The 21,043-nt window shown below is 42.8% G+C and overlaps 1 protein-coding gene across 2 annotated transcripts in view; it reads left to right on the top strand.

Moving 5' to 3' along the window:
• The window catches only part of LOC135523399 (brain-specific angiogenesis inhibitor 1-associated protein 2-like), a 95,720-nt gene extending 85,269 nt beyond the window's left edge, over nucleotides 1-10,451 (top strand). For both annotated transcript variants that reach the window (XM_064950043.1, XM_064950042.1), the window contains 6 exons: nucleotides 144-432; nucleotides 1,359-1,563; nucleotides 2,061-2,132; nucleotides 2,616-2,802; nucleotides 8,468-8,505; nucleotides 9,924-10,451. In XM_064950043.1, the coding sequence (XP_064806115.1) occupies nucleotides 144-432; nucleotides 1,359-1,563; nucleotides 2,061-2,132; nucleotides 2,616-2,802; nucleotides 8,468-8,505; nucleotides 9,924-9,966 (834 nt within the window). In that variant the 3' untranslated portion in view covers nucleotides 9,967-10,451. The remainder of the gene's footprint in view (nucleotides 1-143; nucleotides 433-1,358; nucleotides 1,564-2,060; nucleotides 2,133-2,615; nucleotides 2,803-8,467; nucleotides 8,506-9,923) is intronic.
• Nucleotides 10,452-21,043: the final 10,592 nt, after the last annotated feature.

Here is a 21,043-nt window from a genome sequence, read left to right as displayed (position 1 = left end):
AGTAGTGATGAGATTCACATTATATAATGCTTTTCTGTGATGGAAGAATGGTGCCTAATGAGTATGCTAACTAACACATCAGCACATGCCTTCCTTCCTTCCTTCCTTCCTTCCTTCCTTCCTTCCTTCCTTCCTCCCTACAGCGTATAATGGGACCAGGAGGAGTGGATGGAGGGATGCCCATGATGAATGGAACGACAGGGGCCCACGGAGGAGCAGGAGGGGGAGGAGGGGAGGACTACCAACACTGGATGGAAGGGAAGATGGCCCAGGCTCAGGCCCAGGCTCAGGCCCAGGCTCAGGCCCAGGCTCAGGCCCAGGCCTCCTCCCAGGCCCAGCACCTTTCCCAGCCCCACAGACAGGGCAGTGAGGTCTACTCCAACACCCTGCCTGTACGTAAGAACGCCCCAGCCAAGAGCAACACCACCATGGGTAAGGAGGACCAGGATAGTGGCGGGGCATCTTGAGGCCCTCAAAAGTTGGGCAACATAATCATATGTACAATAGCTACACTGTAGCACATCAATGAACATTTACAGTACAAAAAAATCGTCAATAGAGCACTACTGTGAAGACCAATGCATTATGGGGGCTCAATGGTATACCGCTATATAGGCAGTCAAGTAAGAATATTACAGAATACATCACTAGTGTGCTTTATGAATGCTACCTCCGTCACAGAGACCTTGTCTCTTAGAGTGACCCAGGATTGGAATTACGAACAATAGTTTGTGAATGGCTTGGTTGTGACCTTTTTTTTAAGAATGTGCCATTGACTTCATGCTTGTGAAGGAGCTGAATGCTGTGCAGTGGGTGTTGTTCTTGTTCCCTCTATCGGCTCTTTTCTTCATATCTACTATTAAATATCTCTCTCTTCCATCATAGTGTATAACCTGGCACTTAGAGAGCTGTGGTCTCAATGAAAGCAGAGCAGAGCACGTGGGGATAAGAGGGAGGGAGAGGACGGTGATTTTAAAAGGAGAAACAAAGACTCAAATTGGGTGAAGGACAGAGGCTTTAAGAATAATGGAAGCATTTAAAGTCACTTTGGAGAGTTGGATTATACTAATACATTAGATACTCACAGCAGGTACTATATACAGTAGGCCCTGTGTGACCTGGTTTGGCTCCGTTATCTGCTTAAAGACCGAGGACTACATTGCAGAAGTTCTGTGGCACAGCAATATTGAAGTGTAAAGGCAACCCCTAGATTTGGTCATAAGTCCTATAGATCTCGTTAAGCTCATGTCCAGTAGTAAGGTACGATACAACTGTAGAGAAACATGTAGAAACGTCCAGCTATTAACTCTGTTTGTTTAAAAAAATAAAATAAAAAGGTAAAGTTAAAATCTCCTCAGTTCCAGAAACCCGGACCCTGCCCCGGTCCAGCTCCATGGCTGTAGGGCTGGAGAAGAACGGACGTACCCGTGTCCAGGCAGTGTTCTCCCATGCAGCGGGGGACAACAGCACCTTGCTCAGCTTCTCTGAAGGAGATGTCATCACCCTGTTGGTCCCGGAGGCCCGCGACGGATGGCACTATGGAGAGAACGACAAGAACAACATGTAAGCATCCTAACTCCATTCCCTTTTGTCTATAGCACTATGAGTTACGCTCAGTTGTTACAGCGTGACTCTTGAAATATACCATACGTGACAATGTATGTATTCACGACTTTAAGTTGCTTTGGATAAAAGCCTGTGCTAAATGGTATATATTATTATAGTTAGTGTGAATCTTTACATTTAAATATGACGTCATAAGCATCCCGACTCGAGGTGCTGCTGATTCATCTGTTGAATCACTGTTTGCTGATTCATCTGTTGAACCACTGTTTGCTGATTCATCTGTTGAATCACTGTTTGCTGATTCATCTGTTGAACCACTGTTTGCTGATTCATCTGTTGAACCACTGTTTGCTGATTCATCTGTTGAACCACTGTTTGCTGATTCATCTGTTGAACCACTGTTTGCTGATTCATCTGTTGAACCACTGTTTGCTGATTCATCTGTTGAACCACTGTTTGCTGATTCATTTGTTGAACCACTGTTTTCTCATTAGGCGTGGCTGGTTCCCTTTCTCCTACACACGTGTCATCCCCGAGACTGACAGCAACAAACTACGAGTCAACAAGTACGTTTTACTTTTTTTTTTGTCACTATTGTGTGATGTATTTGTAAGGAAACAGGTCTTTATCTGTTATTCAATAGACAGAGAATTACTCCATTCTCTCTCTGAAGCTAATTTGTTCATTATCAATGTGTGAGATCAGTTATTTTCAATTCTGGATTTTTTTTAAATTTTCTTATATTTTCTTAATGTGTGACTGGTTGACTATGGGCTAGATCCAATCCATATCGCGGAAGGTCCCAGTTATAGCGCATTTAAAATGTAACGGTAGTTTCAGATTGAGCCGGCATTTGCAGCGGTTATTATGAATGCAGTGTGTAAATGTGGAAACATTGCCTTTTACATTTCGGTCGTGCTGCAGCACGGATCTTCCGCGATACGTATTGAATCTAGGCCTACGTCATGGCTCCAGTTTACACTGACTGACTATTCAGCTAAATAGTTTTCATTTCAGTCCCCTGTGTAACTGACTGTGTCTGTCACCAGTCTCCACCATGGTAAGAGCAGCAGCACGGGGAACCTGTTGGAGAGAGAGGACATGGCAGGTGTCCCTCCCCCAGACTACGGCATGTCATCTCGCCTGCTGGCACAGAGCATGCAGAGCGCAGCCATGGCACACAGCAGTAGACGGCAACAACGGCCATATAGCGTGGCAGGGCCGGGCTTCTCACAGGTCAACAACAACAACAACAACTACACACACAAACAAACACACGTAGATACCAGGATTGTGCTCAACTCAGAATTGTAGAATTGACTCTCATTCAACTCATGAATTGAAATTCAAATTGAATAGGTCACACTCCACAGGATGTAGAATTTGAATTCGAGTTTGAGTGACAGGAAGTAGAATTTAATTAAGTGTAATTCAAGTAAATTCCACTCAGTCATAGAACATGAGAGTTTAATTGAATCTGCCAGGTCACCCTTCCAGATACCAAAGAATATATCACTTTTCTCTGGAAACATTGTTCCTATAGTTACTTGTTTAACCTTAGTGCTTAGAATAGCTAATAATATTTCCACCAACCATTTCATTTCTTTGGTTACTTTTTAAAGGTCTCAGGATCAACTTGAGGGATAAACTAATGCGTTCTGGGAAATGTAGCATTTTCTCCATATTGAATAACATTTCAGATATTAAATAATAACATTTGAATATTTCCATACAGTTTTTTTGTTCTCCTTGATCATTCATTTGAGTTTGTCTTGAAAATATTGAATGTACATAACGACATGTTTTATGTACAATATGTATATTTGACTTCACCTATTATAGAATAGAACGGGCAGTAGAAATTCTATTTCCTTTCATTGAAATTTCGAATTGCGATTCTGTATCCTGTTTACTACTTCAATTCAAAAATTACATTTTAATTTGAGGCATTCTCAATTCACACACACATGTTCACACAGGAGGTTTACATGCACAAACCATGAAACTTTGAAAGCATTTAAAGTGTGAAGGCATTTTCTTTTCAATACTTTACTAACTGCACCTAAAAGGATCACATACACACTGTATGTACACCAGAGCATTTAGCTATGCCCTTATATACAGTGGGGCAAAAAAGTATTTAGTCAGCCACCAATTGTGCAAGTTCTCCCACTTAAAAAGATGAGAGGCCTGTAATCTTCATCAGGTCCACTTCAACTATGACAGACAAAATGAGAAAAAAATCCAGAAAATCACATTGTAGGATTTTTAATGAATTTATTGGCAAATTATGGTGGAAAATAAGTATTTGGTCAATAAAAGTTTTATACCCTTTGTTGGCAATGACAGAGGTCAAACGTTTTCTGTAAGTCTTCACAAGGTTTTCACACACTGTTGCTGGTATTTTGGCCCATTCCTCCATGCAGATCTCCTCTAGAGCAGTGACGTTTTGGGGCTGTTGCTGGGCAACATGGACTTTCAACTCCCTCCAAAGATTTTCTATGGGGTTGAGATCGGGAGACTGGCTAGGCCACTCCAGGACCTTGAAATGCTTCCTACAAAGCCACTCCTTCGTTGTCCGGGCGGTGTGTTTGGGATCGTTGTCATGCTGAAAGACCCAGCCACATTTCATCTTCAATGCCCTTGCTGATGGAAGGAGGTTTTCACTCAAAATCTCACGATACATGGCCCCATTCATTCTTTCCTTTACATGGATCAGTCGTCCTGGTCCCTTTGCAGAAAAACAGCCCCAAAGCATAATGTTTCCACCCCCATGCTTCACAGTAGGTATGGTGTTCTTTGGATGCAACTCAGCATTCTTTGTCCTCCAAACATGAGGAGTTGAGTTTTCCAAAAAAGTTATATTTTGGTTTCATCTGACCATATGACAGTCTCCCAATCTTCTTCTGGATCATCCAAATGCTCTGACGGGCCTGGACATGTGCTGGCTTAAGCAGGGGGACACATCTAGCACTGCAGGATTTGAGTCCCTGGCGGCGTAGTGTGTTACTGATGATAGGCTTTGTTACTTTGGTCCCAGCTCTCTGCAGGTCATTCCCTAGGTCCCCCCGTGTGGTTCTGTGATTTTTGCTCACCGTTCTTGTGATCATTTTGACCCCACGTGGTGAGATCTTTGGTGGAGCCCCAGATCGAGGGAGATTATCAGTGGTCTTGTATGTCTTCCATTTCCTAATAATTGCTCCCACAGTTGATTTCTTCAAACCAAGCTGCTTACCTATTGCAGATTCAGTCTTCCCAGCCTGGTGCAGGTCTACAATTTTGTTTCTGGTGTCCTTTGACAGCTCTTTGGTCTTGGCCATAGTGGAATTTGGAGTGTGACTGTTTGAGGTTGTGGACAGGTGTCTTTTATACTGATAACAAGTTCAAACAGGTGCTATTAATACAGGTAACGAGTGGAGGACAGAGGAGCCTCTTAAAGAAGAAGTTACAGATATCTTGCTTGTTTGTAGGTGACCAAATACTTATTTTCCACCATAATTTGCAAATAAATTCATTAAAAATCCTACAATGTGATTTTCTGGATTTTTTTTCTCTCATTTTGTCTGTCATAGTTGAAGTGTACCTATGATGAAAATTACAGGCCTCATCTTTTTAAGTGGGAGAACTTGCACAATTGGTGGCTGACAAAATACTTTCTTGCCCCACTGTATATAGGAGGAATCAATCAACACAAGTGACTTAGGTGACTTGTGCAGTAAACCATCAGTGTGACATGCTGTGTGTTTAGGTACCCGTTGGCACTCAACACAGTTTTCCCACAACGTTGTGGCCCATTAACTTACATAAACAGGGGATCAGTTCCCCTCTGCCTCACACACTAAGTGTGTGTGTGTTTGTCTGAGTGTGTGTGTCTGTGTTTTGTGACGGGCCATGCAGAGACGACAGAGCCCAGATTAGAGGAGTCTGCTTGCGGCTCTGCTGCTTCTAGTACTGAGGAAAGTGATTGTGACTGGAGACTGCTGACAACGGGAGTAGCCCAGCTGACAACGGGAGTAGCCCAGCTGACAACGGGAGTAGCCCAGCTGACAACGGGAGTAGCCCAGCTGACAACGGGAGTAGCCCAGCTGACTGGAGTCTGCTGATAACGGGACTAGCCCAGCTGACTGGAGTCTGCTGATAACGGGACTAGCCCAGCTGATAACGGGACTAGCCCAGCTGATAACGGGACTAGCCCAGCTGATAACGGGACTAGCCCAGCTGATAACGGGACTAGCCCAGCTGATAACGGGACTAGCCCAGCTGACTGGAGTCTGCTGATAACGGGACTAGCCCAGCTGATAACGGGACTAGCCCAGCTGACTGGAGTCTGCTGATAACGGGACTAGCCCAGCTGATAACGGGACTAGCCCAGCTGACTGGAGACCTGCACACACATACATTGTCGCTGAGGCGAGAGCGGGGGCAGTGCTGCATTATGTAACACCAAAACCCTTTTAACACAACCCTTTGCAGGGCTTGGGAAGGAGGAGGCGGGAGGTGGAGAGGTACTGTATGTGGGCATGATAATAGTCTCTAATTACTCAGATTGTCACATAACTTCTTGGTCTTGTTTTCCCCTTCAGATTATACCAGGGATAGAAAAAGGTAGAGTTAGAACAGACCGTTTTATGTTAGTTTTATACAGCTGTGTCACTCTGGTTGTACTGCTGTGTTCAGCTGGCACCCTCTACTGGCTCATATTGGTTTGGCAACTGTCAACACTTTAAATGACTGATCATATAATAATTATATAAGCAATTTAGCAGTGGTGTAAAGTACTTAAGTAAAAATACTTTAAAGCACTACTTAAGTGTATTTTTTTTTAGGGGTGGGGGGGGGGTTATCTGTACATTACTATACTATTTACATTTTTGAGAACTTGTACTTTTACTTCACTACATTCCTGCTTTTTTCTCCGTACATTTTCCCCGAAGTGCTCGTTACATTGTGAATGCTTACTTTTATACTTTGACTTAAGTAGTATTTTACTGGGTGACTTTCACTTTTAGCAGACACTTTTATCCAAAGCTATTTATTGTCACGTGTGCATCCATTTTTCTGAAGTGGCCCCAGCAGGAATCTAACCCATGACTCTTGGCATAAAACTGCATTGTTGGTTAAGGGCTTGTAAGTAAGCATTTCACTGTAAGGTTGTAATCGAAGCATGTGACAAAAAAAAGAAGTGATTTGATTTGAATTTTTAACTTTTGGCATTGTAAGTGCCAAGCAGTCAGACTAAATGGTCATTTAGTCTGACTGCCCATATGGTTACCCCCCCCCCCCCCTACTTGTGGTTGATGACTAGTTTTCATATCAAGATGTCCGCTCAAGAGGAAGCTTCTCACAGCAAGCAGTGCATGTAACCTGGTTCAGGTTATTAATCAACCTACCAGGGTGTTTAGAAAGACTACAAGAACAAGATCATCCACATGTATTGATCACATTTATACTAATACTGTGATCACAATATAATGGCTCTCTACCTTTTGGCTGTTTGATGTTGTCTGTGCCCAATAATGTTTGTACCCTGTTTTGCTACCATGTTGTTGTCATGTTGTGTTGCTACCATGTTGTGTTGCTACCATGTTGTTGTCATGTTGTTACTTGCCATGCTGTGTTGTCATCTTAGGTCTATTTTTATGTAGTGTTGTGTCTCTATTGTCGAGATGTGTGTTTTTTTCCTATATTTTTATTTAATAATGTGTTTTATTTACAATCCCAGACCCCGTCCCCACAGGGGGCCTTTTGGTAGGCCGTCCTTGTAAATAAGAATGTGTTCTTAACTGACATGCCTAGTTAAATAAATGTAAAATAAATAAAAAAATATAGTCATTATTGTACAGAATTCCCTTCCATCTCATGTTACTCAAATGAACAGCAAACCTGGTTTCAAAAACAGATAAAACAACGTCTCACAGTACATCGCCTCGCCTTGACCTAGATATTATGTGTATATATATTTGTGTGGCTGTGGGCCATTTTTAGATTTAATGTAGTTCGGTCCCTGAGTTGTTCTTGTCTTATTAATGTTCTGCATTGTCTCCTGTTTTGTGTGGACCCCAGGAAGAGTAGCTGCTACTTTCACAACAGCTAATGGGGATCCTAATAAAATACCAATTACCCCTCAACCATCCCAATGGACATTTACAGTATTTAATTGTCACTACTACAGTTATGTGTGTGTGTATATAGTGCTATTTATATATATATATATTTATTTTTTATTTTTTTTAAAACATTTTCCTTGTTTTATTTCACTGGTCCTGCATGTTTGGAGCTCGGCGCCTAAGATTTTCACTGTTCCCTGCAATCACACCTGCAACCCTGTACATGTGACTATTGAACACTGTACCCTGCAATCACACCTGCAACCCTGTACATGTGACTATTGAACACTGTACCCTGCAATCACACCTGCAACCCTGTACATGTGACTATTGAACACTGTACCCTGCACCCTGCAACCCTGTACATGTGACCACTGTACATGTGACTGCAACCCTGTACATTGAACACTGTACCCAACCCTGCAATCAATCACACACCTGCACCTGTACATGTGACTATTAAACACCCTGTAACCCTGTACATGTGATGTGACTATTGAACACTGTACCCTGCAATCACACCTGCAACCCTGTACATGTGACTATTGAACACTGTACCCTGCAATCACACCTGCAACCCTGTACATGTACCTATTGAACACTCTGAAGCTGAATCAAAGCCAGATACGACCACAAACTACTACTGACAATATCTCCAGCAATTCAATTGATAGAGTTGTGGATTGCCAGTCAAGCTGTACTATTATCATGTGTTGTCAACTTTCTAGTGTGACACAAAAGTGCCAAGGACTTGATGACTGAAAAGTGTTTTGTTTTTTTCTTTGTCTCCACAGCAAGGACTTGAACAGTATGAGCAACGTTTTCCTAAGAGGTAAGGCACACTTAATTTTTTCTCTATAGATAAAAAAAAACATACTCAGTTGTGATACTGAATTGATGAGGTTTGGCCGGGTGGCACTAGATGGATTGGATATGATTTCATGGACTTGCAAACACTACACGTAATTAGTGTCTTTAAGTATCCCCCTGATAGGAGCTCCAACATAAACTATCGAACAAGGACATATCAGGTTTTTGTTGTGTTAATTGCCATATCATTTTAATGGTTTATTTTTGGTGTGTTTCCATTTCCCCCCCCCCCTGATGACGAGACCTATGTTGTCATGATTATGTGGGACAGAAAGGTTGGTTTGCCCAAAAACCCAATGTTGGTCCACCTCAACCCATGTTGGACCAATGGGAATCACCTTATGCTCTTCCTAGGGGGCTGTTCCTAGGGGGCTGTTCCTAGGGGGCTGTTCCTAGGGGGCCGTTCCTATTTTTCCTCAGTGTTTTATCCTATTACTTTGAAACATGTTTGTTGCTTTAGTTTTCCTTTTGCTTTTTATCGTTACGTGTCATTTAGGCTATTGTACATTTGATTTCAGGGAAAAGCACCAGGCTTGAACACTCCCCTCCTAGCTACTTAGTATTGTTACTATCCCTTCTGCGCTGCTGCCCACACCGTGCTCTGTGTCCATGTATATAGGCTACAGTATTTTATTTGTTTTACCTTTATTTAACTAGGCAAGTCAGTTAAGAACAAATTCTTATTTTCAATGACGGCCTAGGAACAGTGGGTTAACTGCCTGTTCAGGGGCAGAACGACAGATTTGTAGCTTGTCAGCTCAGGGGTTTGAACTTCCGGTTACTAGTCCAACGCTCTAACCACTAGGCTACCCTGCCGTATACAAGACCTGGGTCCATATAGCAGGTGTTTTCTATGCTATTTGAACTCCGGTCTGCAGTAAGCGTTGAATGTGAAAAGGCTGTCAGTTCATTTGTTGTAGCATATCAGAGAAATTAGATTGAAGACATGAAATTAGCATTTTGCGGTCTTAACCTTTCCCCAGATATATAAAAGGAGATCCTTTCCCTGAATGGATGAAAGGATTGTTCAGATATATAAAAAATGGATTGATCTTAACTAAATGCCTGTTGATGAAGTACTATGATATTCAAATAAATGCTCATCATGAATGGATGAAAGGATTGTAAATGCCTGTTGAGAAACTAAATGCCTGTTGAGGCATGGGACCCTGCGCCAAAATTGGCCAAACTAAATGCCTGTTGATTGGCCAAACTAAATGCCTGTTGATTGGCCAAACTAAATGCCTGTTGATTGGCCAAACTAAATGCCTGTTGATTGGCCAAGTTTTTTTGGCTGTGGTTGTGTTGCTCCACTGTTGTTTCTCTGAGTGCCTATATACTGTAGATACCTGGAAGCTTCTCCTTCTCTTTGTTCCACAGTTCTGAAGGGGGAACAGTTACGAAATTGATTTCGACAGTGTGAGAAGGGACAGACAGACACAGACTCGGCTTGCTGCTGCTGCAATAAGACTTCACCTCTGCAATCCCTCATCATCCGCCCTCCTCACCAGTCACTCTAACCCTCACCCCTCCCCTCTATCTAACCCTCACCCCTCCTCTATCTAACCCTCACCCCTCCTCTATCTAACCCTCACCCCTCCTCTATCTAACCCTCACCCCTCCTCTATCTAACCCTCACCCCTCCTCTATCTAACCCTCACCCCTCCTCTATCTAACCCTCACCCCCCCTCTCTCTAACCCACCACAACATTCCCCTCTCCTCCGGCGCTTGCCAGTCTACCCCCCCCCCCCCCCCAAATCCACCAAGGGAAAGCCTTGTCTATCCTCTATCTTCCGTTCCTTCCTGCCTCTCTCACCTGGTACTTTCACACTACTGGGAAGTTCCCAGGCCAAGCACTGGTGGAACCAGTACCCACCGCTATTGGACCGACACCATCCAAATCATTGGACTGAGGATGAAAATAAGGAAAATCTTTTGCTTGTCTTTCATGCATGTATATGTCTTTTCTATTTAATGGGGATTTATTCCTCTGTAAACACATATATATAAAATAAAAATCTTTAACATTCTACACCAGATTGAAGGTTGAAGTATTTATAATATCATTGTAAATCAAAATGGTAATCCACAGGGGATTGTGTCAGTCGTGTACAGATGAAATCAAAACAAATGTCAAGTTAAAACTATACTGGTTCTTCTTATCCGTAAGAGAATAACTTTACTTTATAGACTGTGAGGTTCTTCTGATAAAGTCTTAATGTCCCTCTTCACACGCAGTGAAATAACTTCAATAAATGTAAATGTTTTTGGTTTTTTTCCCCTCATCATTATAACTTATTGGGGGGCATCCGCCCAATGAACGGATGACCGTGAATGTGTACTGTACATTAATGTACCATAAAGTAAAATATATATGATTTAGTATATCTATTTATTATCAGCTGATCAAAACGCACCTTAAAGACCCAATAGTCTGTATGATTTGTGACATTCTCTGTAAACATGTGTTGTTGTTATTATTAGCCACAAAGTCATGTTTTATGATGTCAGAGGTGTTACCTGACAGGTAGTGTGAAAGACTTTTACTCTGATAATCAAATGCTTGTGGATTTCTGAATATCTTTTTTTTTTAATTTATTTTTTTAATATAAATATACACAAGGCTGAACGTAGAAAACAACCATCCCTGAAAGAAAGAGTTGTGAGGCTCTGAGTAGGATTACTGTTTTCATGCATGAAAGAAGAAACGACTGAAAGCCTGGGCACCTCGGCCATCCCACAACAAAGGTGCTACATTTCATGGTGTGGAAACCATGTTGCCAAAGCAACAGCCTCTGTTCTCATCCCGTCCAATCAGTGCTGCCTGGATGCCATAAGTGTGACTACACCGTGCCTCTCTTGCTGTGCATACAATAGGAAGATGAGTTGTGACTAACATTAATAAATGTTTGCTAGCTATAAACCATTCAATCTAACCGTTGCGTAATTACCATATATCACAGAAATAATAGGTCGTTCTGATCTGCACACACATGTACTGTATACATAAATGTTGGATTGAATGAATGGATGAGATGCCCTTAAAGGAGTCATCAGTCATCCATTTGCCAACAGCACAACTGCAAATTATGGCAATAATTGGATCAATAGCCATTTAGAGCGTTGTAATAAATAGCATTTTGTCACATGTACTGTAACTCTTGCTATTGTGACATATACATATTTGCAGCACATATGAAATGAACAACTGTGCGACCTCGAAAAAAAAAGGGACAGGAGTTGATTTGTCATTGTGACTTCATTCAGCCTTCTTGTACTATTTGTCTTTGTATTAAAATAAAGGGAAAGGGAGAAAAAAGCATGAAATGTGAGGCAGGATAAAACATGTCTGTTATTTCTATGTGCTGAATAAAGAAAGACGCTAGTCTGTCTGCTTGTCTATATGTTCGTCAATAACTGGTCCTGTCTAAATCAGAAATTCCATCTTTGAATCTCCCTTTAACTCCTATTATATTGACCCAATTATTACAACTTGCCAAAGAGAAGAGTACATGTTATTTACAGCCCAAAACTCAATCCCGCCACAAACAAAATGGTGTCTTCATTGCTGTCTCTTTCCCGCACCGTCTCGCTGTTTGTGTGTGTGTGACCAAACTCCTCTCTTCTCCTAGCTTTGCCAACCCCCTTCTCTGTCCATGTTAAATGTAGAGACAAAAGCGCTCTCAAACGATTTACTACGACCAGAAGCTGCCAATGCTTCTTTCTCCTCTAGAATAAGGCCATGGTTGGAGTATTCAGACTGCCACATCTGAAGAGAGAGAGCATGACCACTCTGTGGGGGGGTTGTTTGATATACATTACCGTTCAAAGGTTTGGGGTCACTTAGAAACGTCCTTATTTTTTATTTTTGAAAGAAAAACAAAACATTTTCGTCCATTTAAAATTGTATCAAATTGATTAAAAAAAACAGTGTAGACATTGTTAATGTTGTAAACGACTGTAGCTGGAAACGGATGATATTTTATATAGCTTTTTTAAAAAGGAATATCTACATAGGCGTACAGAGGCCCATTATCAGCAACCATCACTCCTGAAGCGTTTCAGTAGAAAGTTATTTGTTTCTGGCCATTTTGAGCCTGTAATCGAACCCACAAATGCTGATGCTCCAGATACTCAACCAGTCTAAAGGCCAGTTTTATTGCTTCTTTAATCAGGACAACAGTTTTCAGCTGTGCTAACTTAATTGCAAAAGGGTTTTCTAATGATCAATTAGCCTTATACAATGATAAACCTGGATTAGCTAACACAACGTGCCATTGGAACACAGTAGTGATGGTTGCTGACAATGGGCCTCTGTTCACCTATGTAGATATTCCATTACAAAATCGGCCGTTTCCAGCTACAATAGTCATTTACAACACTGTCTGCACTGTATTTCTGATCAATTGCTGATGTAATTTTAATGGACAAAAAATAGCTTTTCTTTCAAAAACAGGGACATTTCTAAGTAACCCCAAACTATTGAAAGGTTGTGTGTGTGTGCCTACCACGTTGAAGATGCTAAATATTTTTTATTATGAAACAAACAAGAAATAAGACAAAACAAAACTTGAGTGTGCATAACTATTCACCCCCTCAAAGTCAATACTTTCTAGAGCCACCTTCTGCAGCAATTACAGCTGCAAGTTTCTTGGGGTATGTCTCTATAAGCTTGGCACATCTAGACACTGGCATTTTGTTGTCCAATCTTCAAGGAAACACTGCTCCTTCCAAGTTAGATGGGTTCTGCTGGTGTAAAGCAATATTTAAGTCAGACCAAAAATTCTCAATTGGATTGAAGTCTGGTCTTTGGTCATTCCAAGACATTTAAATGTTTTCCCTTAAACCACTCAAGTGTTGCTTTGGCAGTATGCTTAGGGTCATTGTCCTGCTGTAAGGTGAACCTCCATCTCAGTCTCAAATCTCTGGAAGACTGAAACAGGTTTCCCTCAAGAATTTCCCTGTATTTAGCGCCATCCATCATTCCTTCAATTCTAACAAGTTTCCCAGTCCTTGCCGATGAAAAACATCCCCACAACATGATGTGGGGACGATGTTCTCGGGGTGATGAGAAGTGTTGGGTTTGCGCCAGACATAGCATTTTCCTTGATGGCGAAAAAGCTAAATTTTAGTCTCATCTGACCAGAGTACCTTCTTCCATATGTTTGGGGAGAATCCCACATGCCTTTTGGCGAACACCAAACATGTTTGCTTATTGTTTTCTTTAAGCAATGGCTTTTTTTCCTGGCCACTCTTCCGTAAAGCCCGGCTCTTTGGAGTGTACGGCTTAAAGAGGTCCTATGGACAGATACACCAATCTCCGCTGTGGAGCTTTGCAGCTCCTTCAGTGTTATCTTTGTTGCCTCTGTGATTAATGCCCTCCTTGCCTGATGTGTGAGTTTTGGTGGTGGCCCTCTCTTGGCAGGTTTATTGTGATGCCATATTTTTTAAGAATGGATTTAATGGTGCCCCTTGGGATGTTCAAAATGTCTATGTTTTTTATAACCCAACCCTGATCTGTACTTCTCCACAACTATGTCCCTGACCTGTTTGGAGAGCTCCTTGGTCTTCATTATGCCGCTTGCTTGGTTGTGCTGCTTGCTTAGTGGTGTTGCAGACTCTAGTGCCTTTCAGAACAGGTGACTGATCATGTGACACTTAGATTGCACACAGGTGGACTTTATGTAACTAATTGTGTGACTTCTGAAGGTAATTGGTTGCACCAGATCTTATTTAGGGGCTTCACAGCAAAGGGGGTGAATAAATAAGCACGCACCATGTTTTACTTTTTATGAATGTTTTATTATTATTATTTCACAGCAAAGGCTTCATACATCTTTTTTTTTTTCCCGATTCAAAAAAATAAAAATAAATTACTTCACCAATTTGGACTATTTTGTGTTATGTCCATTACATGAAATTCAAATAGAAGTCAATTTAAATGACACATTATAATGCAACAAAATAGGAAAAAAACCAAAGGGGATGAATACTTTTGTACATACATACCTGCATGCATACATACAGTGCCTTCGGAGAGTATTTAGATCCATTGACATTTCCACATTTTGTGACGTTACAAAATCAGGTTGTTATAGTAATAATTAATGTAAAAAAATAAATATTACATTTACGTAAGTATCTTGGCCCATTACTCAGTACTTTGTTGATGCACCTTTGGCAGTGAGCACAGCATCGAGTGTTCTTGGCGCCACAAGGCACACCTGTATTTAGGGACTTTCTCCCATTCTTCTCTGCAGATCCTCTCAACCTCTGTCAGGTTGAATGGGGAGCGTCGATACACAGCTATTTTCAGGTCTTTCCAAAGATGTTCGATCAGGTTCAAATCTGGGCTCAGGCTGGGTCACTAAAGGAAGTTGAGAGACATGTCCCGAAGCCACTCGTGCGTTGTCTTTGCGGTGTGCTTAGGGTCGTTGTCCTGTTGGAAGGTGAACCTTCGCCCCAGTCTGAGGTCCTGAGCGCTCTAGAGCAGGTTTTCATCAAAGATCTCTCTGTACTTTGCTCCGTTCATCTTTCCTTCAATACTGACTAGTCTTCCAGTCCCTAAAAACATCCCCACAGTATGTTGCTGCCACCACCATGCTTCACCGTAGGGATGGTGCTAGGTTTCCTCCAGACATGACGCTTGGCATTTAGGCCAAAGAGTTCAATCTTGGTTTCATCAGGCCAGAGAATCTTGTTTCTCACAGTCAGAGTCCTTTAAGTGCCCTTTGGCAAACTCCAAGCGGGCTGTCATGCCATTTGCTGAGGTGTGGCTACTAAAAATCAGGTTTCGCTTTGTCATTATGGGGTATTGTGTGTAGATTTTTCTGGGGAAAAACATTCATTTAATTAAGGCTCTAACATAACAAAATGTGGAAAAAGTCAATGGGTATGAATACTTTCAGAATGCACTGTATAATATATATATTATACTCTATATATATTATACTCTATATATATTATACTCTATATTATACTCTATATTATACTCTATATATATTATACTCTATATATATTATACTCTATATATATATATATATTATACTCTATATATATTATACTCTATATATATTATACTCTATATATATTATACTCTTTATGATTCTTCTATTTGTCATTTTGTTTTTGCAACAATGCAAATGTTTTGTTGTAAAGTTCCATCTGAGTGATGTACAGAGAATTATTGCTGTGCATGATTTGGGCACATTTGTTGTTTTCACTATATTTTACCTCTTGGGGATGTTATTCGAAAACATAATGTTAACTTTCACTGCTATGCGGATGATACACAGCTGTACATTTCAATGAAACATGGTGAAGCCCCAAAATTGCCCTCGCTAGAAGCATGTGTTTCAGACATAAGGAAGTGGATGGCAGCAAACTTTCTACTTTTAAACTCGGATAAAACAGAGATGCTTGTTCTAGGTCCCAAGAAACAAAGAGATCTTCTGTTGAATCTGACAATTAATCTTAATGGTTGTACAGTCATCTCAAATAAAACTGTGAAGGACCTCGGCGTTACTCTGGACCCTGATCTCTCTTTTGAAGAACATATCAAGACCATTTCAAGGACAGCTTTTTTCCATCTACGTAACATTGCAAAAATCAGAAACTTTCTGTCCAAAAATGATGCAGAAAAATTAATCCATGCTTTTGTCGCTTCTAGGTTGGACTACTGCAATGCTCTACTTTCCGGCTACCCGGATAAAGCACTAAATAAACTTCAGTTAGTGCTAAATACGGCTGCTAGAATCCTGACTAGAACCAAAAAATTTGATCATATTACTCCAGTGCTAGCCTCCCTACACTGGCTTCCTGTCAAAGCAAGGGCTGATTTCAAGGTTTTACTGCTAACCTACAAAGCATTGCATGGGCTTGCTCCTACCTATCTCTCTGATTTGGTCCTGCCGTACATACCTACACGTACGCTACGGTCACAAGACGCAGGCCTCCTAATTGTCCCTAGAATTTCTAAGCAAACAGCTGGAGGCAGGGCTTTCTCCTATAGAGCTCCATTTTTATGGAACGGTCTGCCTACCCATGTCAGAGACGCAAACTCGGTCTCAACCTTTAAGTCTTTACTGAAGACTCATCTCTTCAGTGGGTCATATGATTGAGTGTAGTCTGGCCCAGGAGTGGGAAGGTGAACGGAAAGGCTCTGGAGCAACGAACCACCCTTGCTGTCTCTGCCTGGCCGGTTCCCCTCTTTCCACTGGGATTCTCTGCCTCTAACCCTGTTACAGGGGCTGAGTCACTGGCTTGCTGGGGCTCTCTCATGCCGTCCCTGGAGGGGGTGCGTCACCTGAGTGGGTTGATTCACTGATGTGGTCATCCTGTCTGGGTTGGCGCCCCCCCTTGGGTTGTGCCGTGGCGGAGATCTTTGCGGGCTATACTCAGCTTTGTCTCAGGATGGTAAGTTGGTGGTTGAAGATATCCCTCCAGTGGTGTGGGGGCTGTGCTTTGGCAAAGTGGGTGGGGTTATATCCTTCCTGTTTGGCCCTGTCCGGGGGTGTCCTCGGGTGGGGCCACAGTGTCTCCTGACCCCTCCTGTCTCAGCCTCCAGTATTTATGCTGCAGTAGTTTATGTGTCGGGGGGCTGGGGTCAGTTTGTTATATCTGGAGTACTTCTCCTGTCCAATTCGGTGTCCTGTGTGAATCTAAGTGTGCGTTCTCTAATTCTCTCCTTCTCTCTCTCGGAGGACCTGAGCCCTAGGACCATGCCCCAGGACTACCTGACATGATGACTCCTTGCTGTCCCCAGTCCACCTGGCCGTGCTGCTGCTCCAGTTTCAACTGACCTGAGCCCTAGGACCATGCCCCAGGACTACTTGACATGATGACTCCTTGCTGTCCCCAGTCCACCTGGCCGTGCTGCTGCTCCAGTTTCAACTGTTCTGCCTTATTATTATTCGACCATGCTGGTCATTTATGAACATTTGAACATCTTGGCCATGTTCTGTTATAATCTCTACCCGGCACAGCCAGAAGAGGACTGGCCACCCCACATAGCCTGGTTCCTCTCTAGGTTTCTTCCTAGGTTTTGGCTTTTCTAGGAGTTTTTCCTAGCCACCGTGCTTCTACACCTGCATTGCTTGCTGTTTGGGGTTTTAGGCTGGGTTTCTGTACAGCACTTTGAGATATCAGCTGATGTACGAAGGGCTATATAAATACATTTGATTTGATTTGATTTGATTTGGGGGGATACCAAAACAGTTGTAATGTTGAAAATGACCTCAAATGTACGTTGACTTTCTACTATAGAAGAAAAGCGGAATAAATATTTCTTCAGTTCAGAGCTCTGTTGTATTTGTAATGATATGTTGTGTGGTCCTCTCACGAATCGGGAAGGCAGTTTATCAGGCTACAGATGAAATAAGTTGTGATTTAATGGGTTGGTGAAAGGGCACGGTGATGAGCTTCATGCTACTTTCCTAAGCCTCCCACCCTAAGCCACCCCACTTACAAGTAGCCTCCCACCCTAAGCCTCCCCACTTACAAGTAGCCTCCCACCCTAAGCCTCCCCACTTACAAGTAGCCTCCCACCCTAAGCCTCCCCACTTACAAGTAGCCTCCCACCCTAAGCCTCCCCACTTACAAGTAGTCCTCCCACCCTAAGCCCACCCCCTCCCCACTTAAGCCTCCCACCCTAAGCCTCCCCTCTTAAGCCTCCCACCCACCTAAGCCTCCCCACTTACAAGTAGTCACCCACCCTAAGCCTCCCCTCTTGCAAGTAGCCTCCCACCCTAAGCCTCCCCTCTTACAAGTAGCCTCCCACCCCTCCCCACTTACAAGTAGCCTCCCACCCTAAGCCTCCCCTCTTCCAAGTAGCCTCCCACCCTAAGCCTCCCCTCTTACAAGTAGCCTTCAATCCGTTTAGATGAAGGGGAGGAGACGGGTTAAAGAAGGATTTTTAAGTCTTGAGACATGGATTGTGTATGTCTGCCATTGAGGGTGAATGGGCAAGACAAAAAAGTGCCTTTGAACGTGGTATGGTAGTAGGTACCAGGTACACCGGTTTGAGTGTGTCAAGAACTGCAACGCTGCTGGATTTTTCAAGCTCAACAGTTTCTGTGTGTATCAAGAATGGTCCACCATACAAAGGACATCTAGCAAACTTGACACAACTGTGGGAAGCATTGGAGTTAACATGGGACAGAATTCCTGTGGACGCTTTCAATATCTTTTATTCCATGCCTGACAAATTGAGGCTGTTCTGAGTGTAACACAATATTAGGATGGTGTCCTTAATGTTTTGTACACTCACTGTAGATAGTCACTCTTATAGATGGTCTCATTTTCAACAAACCGTCAACCACATCTGGAGTTATAGATCTGGGGAAGAGTACCAAAACATTTCTACAGCATTGATGGGACCCAAGAACACAGTAACCTCCATATTTCTTAAATGGAAGAAGTTTGGAACCACCAAGACTCTTCCTAAAGCTGGCCGCCCGGCCAAACTGAGCAATCGGGGGAGAAGGACCTTGGTCAGGAGGTAACCAAGAAACCGATGGTCACTGACAGAGATCCAGAGTTCCTCTGTGGAGATGGGAGAACCTTTCAGAAGGACAACCATCTCTGCAGCACTCCACCAATCAGGCCTTTGTGGTATGGAAGCCACTCCTCAGTAAACGGCACATGACAGCCTGCCTGGAGTTTGCCAAAAGACACCTAAAGACTCTCAGACCATGAGAAATGCGATTCTCTGGTCTGATGAAACCAAGATTGAAACCTTTGGCCTGAATGCCAAGCGTTACGTCTGCAGGAAACCTGGCACCATCGCTACAGTGAAGCATGGTGGTAGAGTAAAGTAACTGAGTAAAGGGTCTGAATACTTATGTAAATTACCGTTATTTATTTTTAATAAATTTTTAATAATTTAATAATTAATCCTGTTTTTCTTGTCATTATGGGGTATTGTGTGAAGATTGGTGTGGGGAAAAAAACAATATAATACATTTTAGAGTAAGGCTGTAACCTAACAAAATGTGGAAAAAGTCTAGGGATAATCATATTTTCTGAGAGCACTGTAGGTACAGAAGGGGTAAAGTCAAGCTGTTTAGGGTCCCATTGGTTCAAGACCTGATGCACCACTACCGCTTGCTGTGCAGAGGCAGAGAGAACTGTCTAAATGACTTGGGTGGTTGGAGTCTTTGACCATTTTTGGGGCCCTTCCTCTGACACCACCTGGTATAGAGGTCCTGGATGGCAGGAAGCTTTGCCCCGGTTATGTACTGTGTAGTATACACTTCCCTCTGTAGCGCCTTGCAGTCGGGTGCCGAGCAGTTGCCGTACCAAGCGATGCACCAGTCAGTGGGCAGGCTGTCGACCTTTTGGAGGATCTGAGAACACATGCCAAACCTTTTCAGACTCTCGTTGGGGAAGAGGCGCCGTAGTGCCCTCTTCACAACTATGTGGGTGTGTGTGGAACATGTTAATTTCTTAGTGATGTGGACGACAAGGAACTTAAAAGCTCTCAACCTGCTCCATGTGAATGGGAGCGTGCTCAGTCCTCCATTTCCTGTAGTTTATGATCAGCTCATTTTTTCTTGACGATGTTGAGGGAGAGGTTATTGTCCTGGCACCACACTGCCAGGTCTCCTATAGGCTGTCTCATCGTCGTTGTCAGTGATCTGTCCTATCACCGGCGTGTCATTGGCAAACTTAATGATGGTGTTGGCGTCATGCATCTCTGTTGATTTGTAGCGGCTTGTGAGAGTTAGGGTTTGGGTTGCGGCTAGAGATGGGGTTTGGGTTGCGGCTAGAGATGTGGTTGTGGCTGGAGCTAGGATTAGGGTTAGGGTTAGGTTTGAGGCTATAGGATTCGGGTTGAACCGGGATGTGGACATGAAGTTAGGGTTGTTGAATGAATAGCACTGTAGTCTACAGTACAGTAGTTATTCTGATCCACCACCATACCGCTGTAGACTACAGTACAGTAGTTATACTGATCCACCACCATACCGCTGTAGGCTACAGTAGTTATTCTGATCCACCACCATACCGCTGTAGGCTACAGTAGTTATTCTGATCCACCACCATACCGCTGTAGGCTACAGTACAGTAGTTATTCTGATCCACCACCATACCGCTGTAGGCTACAGTACAGTAGTTATTCTGATCCACCACCATACCGCTGTAGGCTACAATACAGTAGTTATTCTGATCCACCACCATACCGCTGTAGACTACAGTACAGTAGTTATTCTGATTCACCACCATGCCGCTGTAGGCTACAGTACAGTAGTTATTCTGATCCACCACCATACCGCTGTAGGCTACAGTACAGTAGTTATACTGATCCACCACCATACCGCTGTAGGCTACAGTACAGTAGTTATACTGATCCACCACCATACCGCTGTAGGCTACAATACAGTAGTTATTCTGATCCACTACCATACCGCTGTAGGCTACAGTACAGTAGTTATACTGATCCACCACCATACCGCTGTAGGCTACAGTACAGTAGTTATACTGATCCACCACCATACCG

This window comes from Oncorhynchus masou, chromosome 31, assembly GCF_036934945.1.
Source record: "Oncorhynchus masou masou isolate Uvic2021 chromosome 31, UVic_Omas_1.1, whole genome shotgun sequence".
Lineage (NCBI taxonomy): Eukaryota > Metazoa > Chordata > Actinopteri > Salmoniformes > Salmonidae > Oncorhynchus > Oncorhynchus masou.
This window is presented reverse-complemented; position numbering and strand designations above follow the sequence as displayed.